This window comes from Sus scrofa, chromosome 18 (genome assembly GCF_054392235.1).
Source record: "Sus scrofa isolate SSC_HxYL_T2T_F1_AM1 chromosome 18, Sscrofa_HxYL_maternal_Yorkshire_Landrace_v2.0, whole genome shotgun sequence".
NCBI lineage: Eukaryota > Metazoa > Chordata > Mammalia > Artiodactyla > Suidae > Sus > Sus scrofa.
The window spans coordinates 53,206,315-53,223,813 of NC_139400.1; the positions used below are offsets into that span (position 1 = coordinate 53,206,315).

General features: G+C 44.4%; 1 protein-coding gene across 13 annotated transcripts in view; it reads right to left on the reverse strand.

Annotated features, from left to right (window-relative positions):
• CREB5 (cAMP responsive element binding protein 5) overlaps window positions 1-17,499 on the reverse strand; it is a 424,373-nt gene that overhangs the window by 406,093 nt on the left and 781 nt on the right. For 4 of the 13 annotated variants that reach the window (XM_085005639.1, XM_085005638.1, XM_085005644.1 and 1 more), the window contains exons 1-2: window positions 13,207-13,262; window positions 11,826-12,719 (exon numbers count right to left, since the gene is read on the reverse strand). In XM_085005639.1, coding sequence (XP_084861765.1) covers window positions 11,826-11,909 — 84 coding nt within the window. In that variant the 5' untranslated portion in view covers window positions 11,910-12,719; window positions 13,207-13,262. Of the gene's footprint in view, window positions 1-9,635; window positions 10,114-11,216; window positions 11,312-11,825; window positions 13,000-13,206; window positions 13,263-17,031; window positions 17,404-17,499 lie in introns of those variants that run through there. The other 9 variants (XM_085005645.1, XM_085005641.1, XM_085005646.1 and 6 more) reach the window with 8 other exon arrangements.

The following is a 17,499-nucleotide window of genomic DNA, read 5'->3' on the forward strand; positions in this document are numbered from 1 at the left end:
CTAAAAAATGTCTGACCATGATTCACACAACTCCCAGTCTGCCAGCCTGTGGAGGATCCCACTACTACTTGTCCTGGGTGCTGCCTTCTTGATGGGCATACTTCTTGTTATGAGACGAAATCCAAATTGTCCAAATCTCCAATACCCCAGAATGTGACGAAGAGGAGATAAAGTCTTTACAGAGGTAGCCGAGTTAAAATGATTGGCCTCTTTATTAAAAGGGGAAATGTGGACACAGAGACAGCCACGCCCCTGAGGAAGACAATGCGAAGAGACACGGGAAGAAGACAGCCACCTAACAAGCCATAGAGAGGACTTGGGACAATTTTCCCTCATAGCCCTCGGAAGGAACCAACTCTCCTGACACCTTGATTTTGGACTTCTGCCCCCAAACTGTGAGAGAATAAATCTCAAATGCTCAAGTCACAGAGTTTGTAGTACCTTGTTATAGCAGCCTAGCAACCCAACACCCCTGGCCTTGTACTCAACCCCACAAGTGCTAGAGCTGGGGCTGTCCTAGGGGGTGCGTACCCCTCTCTGACACAAAAGGTGGAAACTGCACTGCCTTACAGCCCAACAACTGTGCTGCAGTTTTTAGTTCTGGCTGCTCTTTGAGTTTTTGTTCAGTTGTTTTCTCTTTTCTTCCAAGCACTCAGACACAAGCCACGTGGGGTACTCGGCCAGAAGGCCTCCCCCACTCTGCCATCCCAAAGGACAGCTCAGACTTCGTTACTGGGTCAGGCTTATCGTGCCTGGCTCCCTCTTCCCTTTGCATGACGAAACCCCTGTCCATTTCCTTATATCCTAGTGAATCAATCCTCCAGTCATATCAATCCTATTTCGCAAATGGCTTTTAAATCTGGCACCATCGTTGCCCAAGCCACTCTCACTCCTTGCCTGGACAACCATACTAGCACCCTCGCTGGGCTTTTCTGTCTCCAGGTCTGCATCCCCCCACCCTCCCACAACCTTCTGTTTCAATGATCTATGTGCTGTCTCTCCTACCAGTAAGATCTGGGAGGAGAGACTATGTCTTCTTTTGATCATGCATCTCTAGTACCTGGCACATAATAGATGCTCAGTAAATAGCTGGTGAAGGAAGGAAGGAGGAAGGGAGGAAACTGTAGATTTACATTCCTTTACATAACTAAAGGCTATATTTTTCATTGCTCTTGGTTGAGCGTATCCTTGTACTGAGAAAGCCAATCAAGTCAGTATAAGTAGAGATGTTCAAACAATGCCAAATAGTGTGCTTTTCAAATTAAATGATCTAGCTCTCTATGTACAGGTCCCATCTAGATTCAAGCCGGTCTCCAGAAAAGAGGCAATTTGTGCTACATGTGCCTAGCTGTTGTCCTTCCTGGATTCTCTAATATGTCAGAATCATATCACACATCTGTCACCTCTCTGCATTGGCCTAAAGTACAGAAGTCCTCTTTAGATTTTTGTTCCTTTCATTAAGACACTGAAGTGACAGAAATTGAGACAACATTATAAATTAACTATATTTTAATAAAAAATATTTTTAATATATATATGTATGATTGGGCCACTTTGCTGTATAGCAGAAATTGACATGACACTGTAAATCAACTATAATTTAAAAAAAAAATTTTAAAAGATACTAAAGCTGCTAGACCTAACTGTGAACTGGTAGTCTATGCATTCTATTCTTCCATCCTGGGAATGGGTACAAGCAAACCTTATCCCTCCTTTTTTTTTTTTTTTTTTTTTTTTGTCTTTTGCCATTTGTTGGGCCGCTCCCGCGGCGTACGGAGGTTCCCAGGCCTGGGATCTAATCGGAGCTGTTGTCGCCAGCCTACGCCACAGCCACAGAGCCACAGCAACCCAGGATCCAAGCCACGTCTGCGACCTACACCACAGCTCACGGCAATGCCGGATCCTTAACCCACTGAGCAAGGGCAGGGATCGAACCCGCAACCTCATGGTTCCTAGTCGGATTCATTAACCACTGCGCCACAACGGGAACTCCCATCCCTCCTTTTTTTAATCACTGTAAAAGACACATAACAAAATGTACTATGTTAACAATTTTTAAGCACACAGTTCAATAGCGTTAAGTGTATCCACACTGTTGTGCAACCAATCTCCAGAATCACCCATTTTTTCAACAAACATTAAATAACTAGAATTCTGTAGAGGAATGTAAGATTTCCTAAATATACCTCCTAAAATATCTGCTAAATGTTAAACAAAGATGAGACATCCATTTACAGCCTTCCTTTTAAAGATATTATAGTTTTTGTGCTTCAGGAGCAAAAAAAAAAAAAAAAAAAGCATATGTCCCAGAAAGAGTAAAAATGCATCTTGGGTGAAAGGGTTAACCTGTCTAAGACTGTCCCTTCCAAAGGGCATATCAAGGAATTTACGTGTAATGTTTTTTTCCTCCCCGATTTTTGTGAGTGTTTCTGGGGCACAAAATAACTGTGCTTCCCTGCCAGTGCTGCCTCCATCCAATAGGCAGACATCACTGTTTTGTTTTGTTTTTGTATTTAATGTTTTGAAGGGTTTGGAGATTAGCATGGGTATTTAGCAAAAAGTACGATTTCAAATTACAGGCTGCCTCATGGTGCCAAAACACTGTCCACCGTCATCTTTGATGACGTCCACCAACCCAGCCCTGAGGATGGTGGTGGTTAGTCATCTGGCTTCGCAAAGCTGGGAGATGAGGTTGTAAACAGTGTGTGCTTCGACAGGCCTTATTAGAAGAGTGTCTTAAAGATGGTTTCATTTTTTTAAATCTAGCAATATCTTTTAATCAACAATATGTGCATCTAAATCAACGTGACAAATAGATACCTGCTCCAAAGGAGGAACAATTTACCCGTGGGCATCCTGACAAAAAGATGACCACTCCATTTACCGGTATACATGCTTGTAACACTCTGGTTTTTACTGGCTAAGGATTTTATTTACATACAAGTTTAACCACCATAACCACATACATGTGTGGACACTAAAACTGCTTTATCTGTAGTATAATGCTTAGAAAGGGACTCAAAATAACCCCTCCCAGGCACTGGTCACAGATTGCACAATTAATCCCAGCTTGTTTCTCAGCCATTGAAGATGCCGAGGTGCAGAGAGAAACTGCAAATGGCCAAGCTCAACCCTAGTCATTATTAGGAGAAAACAAAAACCAAATACTCCAAAGCAGATGGCTCCAGGTCAAGTGTGAAGACAGGACATTGGTAAACAAGAGTTAAAATGTTTTATTAAAGACGGTTCAGGAGCTAAGGCTACAGGCTTTCTGTTCAAAAATGAATACCTAAAACCTTCTCCTTTTGATACCCAAAAGAGTTGAAAACTTATATCTTTAATCTCATGGTATCTCCACAAAGACCTCTAAGAGTCACTCACAAAGTAGCCTGAAGAAAGTTTCCCTAGATACCACCAAAAACACAGGTTTGTAGCAGATGCCTCCATGCAACGGTTACAACACATTCCATGTTAAGAGGCTGATATACCCATATTGATTTGTTAACCCATCTAGGTCTGGACATGTAACCTAAAGCTAGGAAGTAAGAGTTATTAGCAGAGAAAGTGACAGGAAAATAATGCACAGAAAAGCATCAGAAAGAACATTATTTATAAGTCAAAGACGAATGCAACAGCATACACAAGTGAGAAACCCCCACCTGGAAGCCATCTAGAGTGTTTAGGCGCTAAGAAGTGTGAGTTTTTGCTCACACTGACTGCCCTTCTAATTAATGAACACGATGCCTGGCTTTGTCAGTCCCTCAGTTTCTCCACCCTTAAAATGGGAATTAAAACTGTGTGTTTAAAAAGGGAGGTTAAAATTCTTTGGATGAATGACATTACAGAAAACGCCAATACTATCCCCACAAAATGTAGAGAAACGTGTGATTTTGTACCTAAAAACGGTTTAAAGTCATGTTTTCAAAGCACGTGGTCAGGGAGACATGTACTTGGAAGCAGACTGCTATGCAGGGGATAAGGAGAGAGGCTCAGGGTGAAATGACTCACGAATGCGGGAATGCAGAGGCTCTCAGCAGAATGAAGTCACCAGGGACCGTCCCTGAGATCTCTCCTCCCCGCCACAAACAATGCTGTTTGTTGACTTCAAAAGAAGAGGGGTGAGGAGTTTAGAAATTCTTCATTCTTTTTATTTTTTGGTTCTTCACATCATTTACTGATTGCACAGGCTAGTACATTGTTTTTTAAAAATTGTGAAAGGAAAAGATTCTGGTGTGCACTGAGAAATATTGATTCTTCTAACACTGAAAGGATGACAAAGAGAATGAGCACCTCAGGTCGGGGGGGTTATAACTAACATCTTGAGGTGAGCAGAGAACAAGTTTGGTCGCTGCAATGAGACAAAGCTTAGAAGGAAGACACACAAAGGGATCCAGATGTCTCAAATAGAGTTCAGAGTTTCCCTCCAAGACCAGCTAAAGGCAAGTCGTATCTGGGGCAAAGCGGTAAGCTAGCAAACAACTGAAATGTGGTGATCTTGACTTTTTCCAAAACAGAGGCTTTCGAAGAGTTTGCATGTGAACCAAATCATAAATTAAGACGTCCCAGGAAGCAAGCCACTTTACACAATCCATATTGGAAACTTAACACAAAACCGAGCTCATCTGTGGCACAAAGAATTATCTTCTAAAAGATGTAACCTGTACATTGTAATTTTTATTAATTGCATTCTCTGAAACATGTTTGGCAGCATGCAGCACACCGATAAGCAACCACTTGCTGCCCTTTGAACTCTAAATGCTTTACTGCAATCCCTTTCCTTAAATAGAATCATGGGATATTAGAGTAGAAGATTCCTTAGAGATCAGTTAGAATTGCAAGTCTCAACCCTGGCTAAACTTTAGAAATATTTCTGCTGCTTTAAAAAAAAAAAGAGAGAGAGGCCCGGGTCCCTACCCCAAACCAATTAAATCAGAATGGAAGGGAGAAGGAAGGTATTCGTATTTTATTAAAAACTCCCCAGGTAGTTCTATCGGGCTGCCAGGATTAGAACTATCGATACAGTGTATAGATTTATACTGCCTGATGCCACCGACAGGTTATGGTACCTGCGGCCACTGAGCACTTAAACATGTGACGACTCTGAACTGAAATGTGCAGTAATTATAAACACATACCAGATTTCAAAGATTTAGTAACCCCCCCATCACAACGTATTTCGTCAGCATTTTTATGTAGATTACATGTTGAAATGATAATATTTCGGATTAGGTTAAATAAAATATGTTATTCAAATTAACACCACCAGTTTGTCGGGTTTTTTTTTTTTTTTAATCTTTTTAACATGGCTACTGGAACATTTAAAATTATATATGCAGCTCACACTTGTGGTTCCCACTATTGGACAGTGCTGGTCAAGACCAACACTCTTTTGTTGGTCTTGGCAAGAGAAGCATAATGCGTTCAAAACAGCACCTTGGGGATACCCTCTTCCAGTGTGAGGCTTCTCCTGCTGCCTTAACCCACCAGGTTGCAGAGCTAGGAATGGCAGAGCCCCACCTGCCACCAGTCAGATTTCAAGTCTTTCTCTTTTTCCTTCTGCTCATCGTTTCTTCTAGGATTTGATACTGAAATCTATTTCCCTTACGGAAAAATGGCCTCGCTCTGTCTGTGCACACACTTGTGATGGTGTTATTGCAGGGTCACTCATGAAAGCATAGCAACTAGAACGGATGTTTACAAATAAATCTGGAAAAATACTGACATAAGGAAAATGCAGAGAATGGATGAAGAGTTATTAAGGCTTTTAGGGTGGAGCTGGGCAAGGCCTCGCCCATGAGTGTTGCCCATGAGTTTAATAAATAACCCTGGCGATCCTCAGCATTCTGAGCACCATCTCTGGCACAGCATCAGCCCTAGCTCAGAATTTAGAAGTCTGAGCCCATACTATTTTCTTTCCCCCCAGGAGGCAGTGTTTTTCTGGACAATGTTGTCACTGCAGTGAGGCACATCGGGTTCTTCATAATGGCACACTACGTCATAGCTAGGTACCCTGCTGGAAGTAAACGTTATCCTCAAAGCCTTCTACCCTCTGGTGCATGGGTTAGTACCTGGTCCTTCAGAAGCCAAACTGCATCATTGCTGAGTTAAAGAAGAAAATCTTGTTTTGATAAAGTAAAATGGTACCATCAGATCTGGCAAATGGAGATAAAATGTATTTCTCCCAATAATCAGCTATTTCAAACAAAAACAAAGCTGTTTTTGTTGTGTGTGGGTTTCCCCCTCTTGGGAAGTCAGCAGAGAGAGAATTGCTAAAACTGGCTAAAATGTGTTATATTTGAGAAATCATGCAACACAGGGGCTGCTCGGTGTAATCAAAGAATAAAAGAGACTTGAATTCTGATATAAAGTGTTCATGTAAAGAGCTGGAAAGGAAACCTATGTATCAGGCCAAACTACACATACAGTAGATGCATTCAAGATTTCTGTTGAGACATTCTTGTGCTCCATCCTAAATACAGCATAACCTAAATGTCATCTTAAATCAAATGTTTGGTGCTCTGGAGCCCCCTATGTTGCATGCATGATTTCTACTAGCTAAGAGCAGTCAAGTTTTGCCAGTCACACCTCAAAGAGCATACTTCCAGACTCAACTCACTGCTCGTGTAGTGATATTCACTTCTAAACACTCTCATAGACACCAACCTGCAAAGAGACTATCTTACAGACAGATCTGGGCAAAGGCACATCTGCCAGAGTGAAAATAGCACTTGCTATTCTACTCAACAACAAGAAAGAGTATTTATTTCAACTTTAGCTAATTCGGGGAGATCCCTTCCTCAAAGACGAAAAGACAGAAAGTAAAGAGAGTTACAGCTTTATTCTGAGACGGTCTTACAATTTTTAGTTCTGCCTGGCTTTTAGTCTCCAATGAAATCTGAATGGTATCGTTTTACAGGGCATGTCTAGTAATAACAGGGAAGAAGAGTGGCCTTCAAATAAGGCCAATATTAGAAAAATTAACACGACAGATATGTACAAATAACTAGAATAGAAACTACGGTTTATACGGTCAGGGCATTCATTCAAAAGATCTGATAAAAAAAAGTTTGTCATTGAAAGGTTAGTGAACAAAAGGCATGAAAAGAGCAAAGCGTCCAAAGCCATGGGTTATGCTGCACTCATGACGAGGGCATTTATGGTGGTCTGACTCCTGGAAAGACAACCCGACCTGGAGACAGGGACCTGCTTCTAGGCTCAGTCTGGCACTCTCCAGCTCTGGGCCTTGGTGAGCCAGGAGAACCCCCGGGCCCTAGGCTCTCCTCTGTCATGTACCGAGGTAGGTCTATCAAGGAGAAGACCTCCCCCAGCTCCAGTTCTGCCTAACGCTACCACACAAATCTTTCTATCTCATAACAGAACCTCTAGGCCAAAAGGAACTCTTCCTTAGTTCAAGCCAAATGCCAACATGGTAGTTTTCAACCCTTGTTAATTTTAGGGTAGAGATTACAAACGTGAACCTTGAGGAAGTAAAAGGAAGCAACTAAAATATGCATTTTTAAAGTGTTAAGTTGATTCTGTTCTATTTCTCAGAAAAGATAATGGGCAACAGAGTCAGTTTAGAGGAGCAAAGTACAGAAATGTGACTGTAACATCTTACGCATTCAGGAATTTATCCTTAACTTTTAAAGTTTTAGTTTGAAAGTCCCAGAGTCTCAACGAGAGCTTTTTACTTTTGTTTCTGTAATATGTTATCACTACCTGGAAATCTGCAAAAGCTTTCTCTTTCTCTTCACTTTTCTTATATTAAATCCATGATTTGTGATTCCCAACAATGGAATACTAATGGATCCTCAAAAAACACTAATTGCCCATTTTTTTCCTAATTACAAAATGTAAGAACACTTTAGTGAAAACATTAAACATGATGTCATTTTTAAAGTGCCAGAGTTTCTATTTAAAGCAATGCCATAAAATAGATAGCTTATTTAGTTTACAAATAGCAACACAAAAAGGTTCTTTAAGTCTGTTCAGCATATCTTAACGTGCTTCTTTCTCACATTTTAATATTTGGGGCTATTGTCCTACCCACACACCCCCTGCCCAGTTTATTTCCTTATCTCAATTGTATAATTTTCTTAAATAGGATTCAGGGAAAGAGTCCGAGATTTAAATTTTTAAACACTAATTTATAAAAGCATTGGTTGATTCCCATAATACAGCTGGTAGTCAAACTGCACAAGATAATGAATTGACTGAGATCATTGTTCCATCTTCATCCAAGAAAGCTGCCGCTAAAAAAAGATCTTAAATTGCTGTAGAAATCCAATTTGTAAGAGGCAAAAGAAGCATATAGATGGGAAACACCAGCCATGATCACATTAATTTTGTGGCTAACAGCACTGCTTTGAAGTGAAGAAGAAGAAGAAAAAGATGACAAAAAGAATACGTCCACTCAAATCCCCAATTTTAATCTAATAGCACAACCAGAAGAAAACCAAGCACAGACACAAAGTTCACATCTTTGTGATCCAGTGAACATCACAACCCACAAAATAATTTTCAGCATAATAAAAAGCAAAGCAATGCTAAGGAAATACGACAGGATGGTGATGCATCATTGCTAAAAAACAAATTATGGTAAGAAATCAGGAGATCAAGAGCCTGACATTAGTACAAATAGCCATGGAAAGTCCATGACGGATGAGTTTTTGAATCCACAGGTGTAAGAAATCGACAAATAATTGTAACCGAAATCTTCAACCTACTGTAACTGAAAATCCATACAGGAAAAATCTCTCTGACAAACTACCATTCACTTAATCCCTATTCAAATAGAAACTGCAACAGCCCAGAGATAAAAAATAAAGGCACCCGTTTCCACTTTTTTGTGGGAAGGTTCTAATAAACTGTCTTCTCATATATAAACTGTATAAGGTTACAACTGACTTCTAATTGACAAGCAATTTCTAGATATCAGTAATTGACATTCAAAACCTGTTCACAGAACATGTCTGAATAAACATGTTTAGCCTGACTCAAGTCCAACAATAAAAATCACTATGAATCAGTCAGGATTTAAAACTAACCAAACTATATAAAATGCTACAAGCGAAGAAAAATGAGAAAACTTGTAGGGAGGCACAACTGAGTTCTTTTACTGTTTTCTTTTTAAGTTTTATAACTAAAGTAATAGCTACTATTCAATCAATAGCATCTCTCTTCAGAGGAACTCACATCTAGGATGGTTTTTTGGTTTGTTTTATTTTTAATTTTTAAGTTTCTTTATAAAGAACTCCTTTGTCATCAGCACTTAAGTACTTATTGAAGTGATTCACAAAAGCTTGTGGAAAAGGGAATTCTTACCTGCCACGTTATTTAACACGCTTTGTAGCTCCCCCACTGCAGTTCCCATGCTTATGAACATTATTTTACCCAGAAAGTAATGGTCTTATTCACAGATACACACACACACACACACACACACACACACACACAAAACCTTCCACACAAAAAATGCTATCAAGATCCAGGAAACTGGCAAAAGCCACATTCAAAGTCAACGTAAAATAAGAACTCCATTTGTGAATTTCACCTATGAAAATACAAGATTGTTCTCATTTAGCCAACCACAAAGTTCCCTTTCTGCTTAATAAGCGGAGCAAACATCATCTTACCATTATCTGTAGAATAAAATCAGCAACGTGTTGCTTCCTGCAGTCACCCAATCAAGATTTTTTTTTCTTCCTGTCTTTCTAGCAACGTCTTTTTCACCAGCAAGATTAGGAAGAAAATAAAGCTTTGAGTGTTTGCCTCAGTAGTTCAGATCACAAGACCGTGAAGCTAGCTCTTAGCCCCAAAAAAAAAAAAAAAAAAAAAGAACAGGTCTGGTATTTTACAATCACTGCTGCAACCCAGAGGTACCTCCTGGTCTCCCCGTACCTCCTCTCCTCCTGGGTTCTACGTTTCTTTTAGTAATGAGACCAATTTTTCCAGAAGCCTTGAACTCCCTAGATTCAACTGACATGGAAAATGTGACTAAAAACTTGTAGAACTGTCTAGCCTCCAACCCTGCACAGAATCAACTTTGTTGTGAGTGTGGGAGAACACCTCGCAAGCAGCTACTTGCTCCTTTGGACTCCTGCAGGACACAGCACAGCACACCAAATAGCAGTGCGCCATCTAGTTAGCAAGCTGCACTCTCCCTTCTAGAAGGGGGGACACCTTCAAACCCTGGGAGTTAAGGACTTGTCAGGGTCCAGCTGCTTTAAAGGTCCAATTGTTTATTTAAATAAAAAAAAAATATCGCTACTGAGATAATCCACATCAAGTGGATATGGGAAAATTTAGGTTATAATGGCACTACAAACTTTTACATCTAACTTTGATTTACAAGATAAAAGCAAGTTTTAAATTAAAAGGGCTTTCTGTTAATAGAGCTTATTATTCTGAAGACGGGGAATGATTTTCTTCGAAAGTTGTCCCTGGGTGCATGCCTATTATCTTTGCTTTCCCCCTTCCACTAATGAGCATTTATCTAAAGAGCCTGTTAATCCTCTGATGTGTGCTTCTGGTCAGAGGTAACAGTTTGAATAAAACCACTAATCACTGATCACTAAATCACTGATCATTAATCACACTCTCCAGTGCTGGTGACCCGGGCCATTTTTCCCTTTGGGTCTATGTATGCATCACAAACAAGAAGTTTAACATTTTAGATGCACATGTATTGTGTGGGGGTTATACTATTTCATCTCTAGATGTGAATAAATAATAAACACTGCCACAAACTTGGGGAAGGAGATGTCAATTAGACCCCAGACAGGAGTTTCACAAATGCCTACTCTACAGCACGGCTTTCACTTTGAAGAAAGCAGATTTGATTATAACAAGACACGCATGCTTCAAGAAATTCCCACATACTCAGAATATAAATTTTCCTTTATTTAACTTTCACCAACTCCAAATCAGAGAGCCCTGAAACTCTCTGCCCTCCTCCATCCAAAATCCTGTTAGGAAATCTTCTATTTGACTCCTGCTGCACCCCCGCACCCCCACCCCTCGGAGATCTTTTTACTTTTATCCCTTAAACGTGTCACAAACAGTATTTTTATTTCAACTGCCAGATACGGAGATTCTGGCTCGATTCAGTGACTTCCATACTTAACTTCCTCTTTAAATAAAGAAACTTAAGGTTAAGATTAAGAAAGTAACACACGCCCCAATTTATTGTATAGTATTCGGGTTCCAAGACTCACATTCCCTAACTTTGGAAATGAAACGTTTAATCTTGAGCCTTTCGGATAAATTTGATTTAGTCAGCACAACCTCGCCATCCCCCTCCGGCTAACTGCTGGAAGGAAAGAGGAAGGCGTTATGTAAAATTAAGTACTTTGTTTGCTGTGGGTGTGTTGTTTTCCTAAGTCAACACAGGGACGTGGTATTATCCACCGTAGCGTCTCTAAACATTTCCTGAGATGCCTTTTCTATCAGGACTAAGTTATTTTTGCCCTAGAGGAGAGGGCTCGCTAGCGCCTTTCTTAAATAATAGAAAAGGGCAGCTTGTGTGCCCGCAGATCAGGTACTGTGCCCCCCTCAGCCGCCAGAAGCTCTCACGCACGCTCCAGGGACTGTGACCGCCCCAGGGAAAGCAGTAAAAGGCGGAGGCGGGGCCAGAGTGATAACGGTATGGGCGGGAGAGAGCGGGCGGAGAAGGAGGGGTCCAGAGGGAGAGGGTAATAAAGATGCCTAGGGAATCGGCGATTGTACGAGTATGGTGGGGGCTGGGGATGGAAAGCATAGTTGCTTTGTCAGCACTTCTAAGCCCCTAACCCTTGAGTATCTGAAGCTGTTAATCAAACACTTACTGGCCTGCAGAATGACGTAATGGACCTGTCTCCAGCCTTTATTCCTTGACACATGTCAGAGAGGGAGGGAAAAATAAAAATCATACACTCTGCGGGCTCTGACAACGAAATACACAAGAGACCCACTTGAGTTCCCGGCCCTGTACCAGCCTCAAGTGGGGGCGGCACCCGTTCAAGGAAAGTTAGGGAGGAGTGGACAAGATCAAGATCGGGGGCTTCATCTACCAGATTAGCACCCCCCCCAATAAACCTATAGCAAAAGAAAAGCGAAATGCAGCCGACGGGGAAAAAACATCTCTTTGGTTGCTTCGTGCGTCTTGCCCCTCTAAGACCGTCGTGAAAAGTTTTAAGCGATTCCTTGAAGAATCTGCCTGGAGAAGAGGGCTTCGCCGCCGCCGTATCCTGGGAACTGCCACCGCGCCGCCGCGGCAAAAGCGGGAGCTGTCATTTGGGGCAGCAGCGGAGAAGAGGTAATGATGCCAACGAGAACCGGACGGAGGCAAGAGGTGGCTGGAGGAATGAAGGCGAGAAGAGCCTCGCCACTCTCCAGCCCTCCGCGCCCGGAGTGAAAGCAAAGTGCCCTCCAAGAGCGACGTCCCCTCCCAGGGCGCGCGCGCCCACCACCTGGGGCCGGCAGCCCTGCGGGAGAGGTGGCAGCAGCAGGCTCAGCACCGGGGAGGGAGCGAGCCCCCCGCGCGCCCGTCCATCCGCCCCCTAGGTGACCCGGCGTCCTCGCCGCGCCCGCTGGAAGTTTGCAAACTTTTTCCGGGGGTTCCGCCGCATCACCGGGAAGTTGGGGACGCGGGGGGCGGTTCCTGGCTCGCCGTCTCCGCTGCCGCCACCGCTGACGCCGCTTGACCGCACTTCTGGAGGGTTCCGCACCTTGCCAGGTCTCTGGAGGCAAACACACACCCCCGATTCATAACTGTTCCCCGTGTCAGGGAAACACACGCGCGCTCCCACACACGCACGCACGCCGGGGCTGACACGGCGCTCGCTCCACGTTAGCATCCCTCCAGTCGCACGGCGCGGCGGCCACCGAGACGCGCTCCGGGACGGACTCGGCGTGGGGTCTCTGGGGTAGCCTCAGGACACAGCCGAATTCCACGGTCCACCAGCATTGGGGGACGGACTTCCCTCTGGTCCGCCAGAGTGTTTACAAACACAGATCACCCTCCAAAAAAAAAAAAAAAATGCATCGCATCTTCCCCTACTTCTTGCCCTGTGACCTGCCCACTAGACCAAGTAACCTCGCGGCTGCTGCCGAGAACCAGCCCCTGCAAACAAGTACGTTCCCGAGATGGCTCCCGCGGCAAGTGCAACAAAAGTGGCTAAATGCAAAAGCCCCAGAAGTGGCCGAGCCGTATTTTTAGGAACTTACCAAACAAGTGTGGAGAAGGCAAGAGCGGAGCCCGGGTGAAGGGACCACGTTGGACTGAGCAAAGATTACAATACATTCTATTTAGAGTGCATTACATCACCCCCCCGGTGACGTCACGTGGGATTCCTGAACTTCTAAATCATTGCGGCCCGTGGGGGGGTGGGGGGAGGAGGGAGGGGCGGGGCCGGCGCGCCGAGGGGGCGGGCCCCGCCCGCGCACCGCCCCACCAGCCGACTCTGGTGCACCCGCGGGGGAGCGGCGGCGGCAGCGGCGACCGCGCGAGCAACAGCTTGCAGAGGCCAGCGCCGTGTGACACGGCTCCCTGACATTAGTGGTGTGAGTCAGCTTGGAAACAATCGTCACGGTTTCAGACGGGACCACGGAGGAGGCAGGGACCTGGGCTCTCCCGTGAGGAGGGCCTGGTGGCATTTGAAAGGTGTGGGGACGGGGAGTAGGGGAAGGGTGGGAATGGGGAGTAGAGGAAGGGTGGGGAGGGGGTGCAGACGAATGCGGGAAGAGACTTTCTACAAACAGAAATGAGGAACGCTCCCCCTTCCCCCACCAGCAGATGTCCAGCTCCTTTTTGCCTGCGACAGTCGTGACCTCATTACAGTGTTCCCTGCATCCTGGCTTCTCAGAGCATTCACTCGACACCCCTTTTCACGGCCCTCCCCCCCCCCCGCCGCGCCCCATTTCACCTCCAAAGGAATAACTTCTTTATTGTGCACACTCATTTGGAATGTGATGCCCCTGTCCTTCCCAAGACCCCTGCTTCATGAGTGTGAGAAGCTGGAAGGAGCGTTGTTCCTGCAGGCGAAAGGTGAATTACAGCTAGAGCCAAATGATGAGCCTGATTTAGACTCAGCGTCAGATCCGGAAGGGCCCTTGGCGCTCACTTCCAGAGCCTCCTCTGTTACTTGCCCAAGCTCATAAGCTGGCAAGTGGCAGAGCCAGAGCCGGAATGCAGGATTCGGGGCCCTGGTCTGCAGTACGTTCCTGACAGCTCAGTGAGAGAAGGAGCCTGGTGTTTTCAGCATCAGCCAGGTCACCATGGCCATCCCCAGCTTAATTTCCATTCGGATGTTCTCTCTGTGAGTCGGACTCAAAGGGAAGGCAGAGGCTAAATCCAGGAGATGCCAGACATCTCAGAGCACCACGGTCATCCTTGCAGCAGCTCACACTTTGCAAAGCACTGGAACCCACGTGGAACTCCCCTGATTCTCACAACAACCCAGCACAAGGAGAAGTAGGGCAGGTGTTATAATTATCCCCATTTTACAGGGAGCCAAGGCAAATTCCAGAAGCTTAGGGGGCTGGCCTGAAGCCACTGGATAACTCCCGCCCCTGTTTTATTTTATTTTTTTTTTTTTTTTTTTTTTTTTTTTTTTCGTCTTTTGTTGTTGTTGTTGTTGCTATCTCTTGGGCCGCTCCCGCGGCATATGGAGGTTCCCAGGCTAGGGGTTGAATTGGAGCTGTAGCCACCGGCCTACGCCAGAGCCACAGCAACTCGGGATCCGAGCCGCGTCTGCAACCTACACCACAGCTCACGGCAACGCCGGATTGTTAACCCACTGAGCAAGGGCAGGGACCGAACCCGCAACCTCATGGTTCCTAGTCGGATTCGTTAACCACTGCGCCACGATGGGAACTCCCTCCGCCCCTGTTTTAAAACTCCAAATCCTAACTGGACTCCTTTCTAGAACCAGGGCGGAGCTTTCCATTCTCATGGGTTATTGATGGTTAGAACCTTTGCTGAGGACGAGTTGGCTGGGAGTCCAAGCTTTGCTTAGGAACAGTTTAGCCCCCATTAACAAACAATAATCATTCCTGACATTTATGTAACATCTGACATTTATATAGCACCTCTCATCCCAATGCATCATAACCATGACTGTGCAGTTTGCCAGAGAATCATGACTGGACTGGCTAGAAACTGTCGTGCTTTGCCTGGATCGTCACATACTTCTGAGCTGGTTTTGCCATACTAAATGGAAGAGCTCTGTGTTTCCTTTCTATTTTTTAAGTGTTTAAACAACTCTCTTTCTTGGTGTTTCTTGAGACCACAGGGACTGCTGACTATTCCTTTCCCACAGCTTGATTCAGAACTCATCACTGCGTTTCCTATTTGTTCTCTTCCACGTGTAGCCCTGAAGGAATTGCAAAAGAAGGGCTCCAGTCCTAACTTGAATCTTAACTAATAAAACTTTTAAAATGACAGCTCAATTACCTGTGTTTACAGAAGAAAGCAACAGCCTCCTGAGGAACAGCCTCCTTGCCCACATTCCTACTCAATTAGCTGGACATCCTTTTCCACCTAAAGCAAGGATCTACCTCCTTCTCCCTTAAAGAAAAAGCGTGAACCAGACAAGGAGCAACCTTGAGACAGAAAAGGCAGACAGCCTAACTTATCAATGCTCAGTCAGAGAGCTCATCTCTTCTTCCGGCTGACAGGTGTGGACCAAAGGAATAGAATGGAGAATTGAATAAGCAAAACTGAGATGATGATCAAAAGAGTTTAAAACCTGTAATTAGTTAATCAACATATAAATTTAAAACATTTAATTCCCAATATTCTCTAAACAGAAGCATATATTTGAGTTTTAAAGCAAGTAGCTCATCAGTTTCTAATACTATCCAAATCAGTTGTCCATCCTTGAAAATTGTTGCTGATCTTTTGTTTGATGTGCTGTTACCAGGTAAACATCACCCTGTCTACACCACGGTTGACAAGAGAATACACATGGGACTCTTCCAATGACTTCCCCAAAAACTTGATAATCATTAGGTTACTTGGAGTCTCAATGGACAGATAATTTCTCCACATCAGCCATATTGTTTGTGGTGCTGACTCACCTCTTAGCTTCTGCTGAACTGACAGCAATTTCATTCACAATGTTTCTAGCCATTGCATTACAGTTTTCTGTATATTTCAGATCTCTGTTACCAAATAAATCACCCATACATACAATTTTTTAAATGTAAAATGAAAAAGACAGGTGGTATTTATGAACGTGGACTCCAAAGTGAGGCTGGCACAGGACAAATAAGTACTTACCCTCACTTTTATCAATGAAATTAATGTGGCCAATGCCATGACAGAAGGAGAGCCAGTGATTTTAGCAAACTTAACCAAATAAATGCAAAAAGAACCTGTGTCCCCAGACCCATCCCAGCCCCACACTAACCCATACATGCACCATCTGTACCAAGCAGGCTCTCATCTGCCAAACCATGCCAACAGAGCCCTCAGGTTTGTGGGTGTGAATCTCTGCAGGCCTCGTGCTCACCATGTCTCTGTCAGGATCTCTCGGAGCCAGAGTCCCATGGGGGCTGCAATTCCTAGAAGCAGCCATGCAAGAGCATCTCAAGGAGTACCTTAGCAGGTGGCAGCCATAACCTGGGGCATTTGCCTGCTGGTGTGCCAGCACCACCTCCAGCAATGCCACATTACCTACTAGGACTCTGCCCATTACGGCCTGAGAGATATGTGGAGACAGGGACCCTAGAGTCAAGGTAAACTAGCTGGGGTACCACCCACCCAGGGCCCTTCCTACCTTCCTCACCACCCTCCACAGAGTAGGAGAACAGGTGAAGCACAAGGCTAACCATAAGACACCACACTGGCTGGACCTAGGAAGAGCTACCTTGCACCTACACTGACCCCCTGGGAGAGCAGAGGTTAACCCTTTAGTCACTGGATCACGTGGCAGCCCAAGGAAGAGGCCCAGGCAGCTGGGCCAGTAGAGTAGCACAGAGGTCAAAGCAGGGATTATTTACTAACCGCCATGGAAGAATTTTAATATTTTAACCAATTTACAGCCTTACCAGTATTTTCCTACGGAATGTGAGGCCTGAGGAGAACGATCCTAAGGATCCTTGGATGAGGAGAAATCATCATGCTTTGGATCCAGTCATTTCTCCAACATTCAACAGAGGTCTGCCCAGTACTGGGGAGAAAAAAAAAGGTCTCCTTCCCAGTTCCTAGGTTCCTGCAGAAGTTCTCAAACTTGGCGGCAAAACAAGTACTCGGGCAAATTGTTAAGACGGTTTCTTGAGTCAGACTTCCCCAGTCCGAACGTCTGGCATTGGGCCCAGGATTCTGCATTTGTGATTCTGACACATGTGTCTGGGGACCCCACTTCAAGTGACTCTGGTCAAGTGAATTCACAGATGGGCAGTGACCTGAGAGGATGCTGCCTGCCACATTGAAAAAGAAAAAAAAAAAAAACAAAAACAAACATGACCCTGGGCTCACATGCCTAAGACAAACCCTCTAGCTGCTTCCCCTAAAGA